Below are 3,684 nucleotides of genomic sequence, written 5' to 3' on the forward strand. Positions count from 1 at the left end.
TCTTTCATTTAGCTCTTTGATCCAGTTTAAATTAATTTGTATATATGGTGTGAATTAGAGATCCAAATTCACTATTTTGCATGTGAATATCCAGTTGCAACAATACCATTTGTTGAAATAACTATTCTTTTCCACTGACTTGTCTTTGAATCCTTGTTAGAAATCAATTTTTCATAGATACATGGGTTTATTTCTGGCCTCTTATACTTATATTCTATTATTGTATATGCCTGTCTTTATGCTAGTATCACAATCTTTTCATGACTGATAAGAGCTGCTATGCCAATATGAAACAATAGAAAAATGAAGAGGTCGATACAGTCATTGGAAAAAAAGTGAGATGGGAAGTTTTGTGTAGTAGCCAATAATGAAATTGTCTTCAAGGAGCATAAGAGAAATCTTTTGAAGGGGAATGAGGTGATTTATATCTACACAGAAACTTAAATATAATCACATTTTCTTGGAGAGATTTTAGGTAAGCTATCCAAAATATTAGGTCATGATGAAGAATGGGAGAGAGTAAAATAAAAATGGAATGAAAGTGGCTATGGAGAAAGATTGGAGGCATCACTTTTTTCTTGCCATCTGTGCAAGTAATGAGAAAGGGTTACAGGTCAGTTTGGGAAAGCTTTTTAGTGGGATGTGAAGGAAATGCCACTGTCTCCAACCAGAGCACATGAATCTCCCCAACATTCTCACCATTAGGCAGAAGCCAAGAGTCCTTTGTGATGTCTACAGCTCCTTTAACCCCTGCTGGCCAGAAGAAATGCCTAGATGAACAAATAAAGCTAAAGGGTGTGGCTCCTCATTGTCCTGATTATGAGCATTTTATATGGTGGGAGGGAAGACTACTGTGGGGTTTCAACATGGCTAAAGTTACCAGAAAATTGAAAGGATGTAGCAAAGTTGTGGAACAACCAAACTCAAGCACAAAAAAATTAATCTCAAGCAAAAAAGGGAAGAAGAGAAAGAACTCCTCTCATCCCGGGGCCAGAAATGGAGGCAAGGTGAGATCACCTCACTCAAGCTCTTTTCTCTTGATTCACCCTCCCCTATGTCTCCTACATTTTACCTGCCTGGAACAAACCCCTTGATTAGCCCATGTCCCTTTTCACAAAGCTCCTCTTCTCATTCAGTGCCTATCTCCTTCCTCCAACACAATATCCTTCTGTGATCACTCTGTTGCCCTTTCAGGTGAGGAAGATACAGAGGGCAATAAAACGACTGCTTCATGGGAGTTCAGGGAAAAAAATCTTCTAGTACTATTACAGAAATTCCAGAAAAGGTAAAAAGTGAAAAAAGCCAAGAAGTTCTGGCAACTAGCAAAGATTGAATAGGACCCAAAGCACTCAGGCCAGGACCAAGATGCTGTAAAAAATGACACTCCTACAAGATACAACAGCATCATGAAACAGTGGTGGTGGTAATTAAAACAAAATCAACATGTTATGAAGACTCTTTATTTCAGAATATGTGCATGTATCTCTATAAGTTTTCTGATTGTGAGAAAAGAGAGAAGGAAGGGAAGGGGCAATTTGTGAGACAGAAGCAAAGTGAGGTCCTGGAGAACTGAAGGGGGTTGACCTGCCAGTGGGTTTATAGACATGTTTGCAGGTCTACTATGAGCCAAACGTTGGGTATAAGGTCTGGGTGAGGATTGAGCACTGAAGACAAATTTCCATTCTTAACATTATAACCCATAGCCAAGAAGAAAAATGGGCCTGGTGTTTCTGTTTGTGTGTATGTGCATGTGAATGAAATTAGAGTTTAGGTTGCTGGAACACAAATGGGGAAACGTGTAGTGTGTGTTGGGTGACAGTATCACTTCCTAAAAAAGGCGGACAAAGAAACCATCTTCAGGCTTCCTATTTCATAATGGTCAGACTATGTAACAAGCAATTAAATGCTCTCAGAAAGGACCAAAACTAGCCCTAATACAATTTTTTGCTAAGAAGATTTGGGATACAGCAGTATCCTACTATGGTTAAGAATATATCTGTCCAATCACTAGCCAACCATTAAACCAAAAGAATAAATACTTTGGTGGCCACACAAAACAAAAAATACTGACTACAGAAATAGTTCAGAGAAGTTACTAGACAAGCAAACAAACATTAAGCAACACCAAAAAACTCCAAGGAAATAGGGATAATTTGATTTTGAGAATTGCTACATTATATCATTTATCTTAGGCCGTTCTTGCAATGCTATAAAAATAACTGAGACTGGGTAACTTATAAAGAAAGGGGGCTTTAATTGGCTCACAGTTCTGAGAGCTTTACAGAAAGCGTGGTGCTGTCATCTGCTGGGCTTCTAGAAAGGCCTCAGGAATCTCACCATCATGGCAGAAGGTGAAGGGGGGCAAGCAAGACAAATGGTGAAAGCAGGAGCCAGTTAGAGAGAGAGTGCAGGGGAGAGATGCCCCACATTTTTAATGCCACGTGTGAGGCCACAGACCAGTTCATGCATGAACTCAGAGTGAGAGCTTATTTACCAGCAAGAGCATAGCCTATGCCATTCATGATGGATCTACTTCCATGATCCAAACACCTTCCACCAGGCACCATTTCCAACACTGGGGATTATATTTCAGCTTAAAATTTTGGTGGGTAGAATATCTAGACTATATCATTTCACCCTTGGCTCCTCCTAAATCTCATGTCATTTCTCACATTTTAATGTATAATTATCCATTGAGAAATGATCCCCCCAAAGTCTTAACTCATTCCAGCATTAACTCAAAAATCCAAAGTCCAAAATCTCATCTGAGACAAGGCAAGTCCCTTCTACCTATGAGCCTGTAAAATCAAAACCAAGCTATTTACTTCCAAGTTACAATGGGGGTACAAGCATCGGGTAAGCACTCCTGTTCCAAAATGGAGAAATAAGCCAAAAGAAAGGGGCTGCAGATGCTATTCAAATTCAAAACACAGCAGGGAAGTCATTAAACCTTAGTGTTCCAAAATAATCTTCTTTGACTCTATGTCCCACATCCAGGGCACACTGGTGCAAAGGGTGGGCTCCCAAGGCCTTGGGGAGCTCTGCCACATGGCTTTGCATGGTACAGCCCTTGAGGCACCTGTCAAGACCTGGAGTTGACTGACTGTGGCTTTTCCATGCTGAGGGTACAAGCTACTGGTAAAACTACGATGGGGTCTAAAGAGTGTGGCACCCTTCCCACAGCTCCACAAGGCAGGGTCCCATTGGAGACTCTGTGTGGATGTTTCAACTCCACATTTTTCCTTTACACTCCCCTAGTAGAAGCTCTCTCTGGGGACTCTACTCCTGCAGCAGACTTCTGCATGGGCAGCCAGGCTTTCTCATACATTCCCTGAAATCTAGACAGAGGCTGCCAAACTTAATTCACTCTAGCCCTCTGTATACCTGCAGGATTAAAACCATGTGGAAACCACCAAGGCTTATGAATTGCATTCTCCAAAGTGGCAGCCTGAGCTGTACCTGGGTCCCTTTGTGCTATGGCTGAAACTTGAGCAGCCTGGATGCAAGTAGCAGTGTCCATGGTTGTGCAGTGTAGCAGGGACCTGGGCCTGGCCCGTGAAGCTATTCAGTCTTCCTAGACTTCAGACCTGTAATGGGAGGGGCTGCCAGGAAGGTTTCTGAATGCCTTAGAGGCTTTTTCCCCATCGTCTTAGTTATTAACACTTGACTCCTTTTTATTTATGC

General features: G+C 41.5%; 1 protein-coding gene across 1 annotated transcript; it reads left to right on the forward strand.

Moving 5' to 3' along the window:
• Positions 1–866: 866 nt before the first annotated feature.
• Positions 867–1,333, forward strand: LOC128930627 (uncharacterized). Its single transcript, XM_054250957.1, is given in 3 exon segments — positions 867–1,007; positions 1,195–1,242; positions 1,244–1,333. Coding segments are annotated over 3 exon segments (279 nt in total).
• Positions 1,334–3,684: the final 2,351 nt, after the last annotated feature.

The sequence above is a fragment of the Callithrix jacchus genome, chromosome X (genome assembly GCF_049354715.1).
Source record: "Callithrix jacchus isolate 240 chromosome X, calJac240_pri, whole genome shotgun sequence".
In the NCBI taxonomy this organism is placed as follows: Eukaryota; Metazoa; Chordata; class Mammalia; order Primates; family Cebidae; genus Callithrix; species Callithrix jacchus.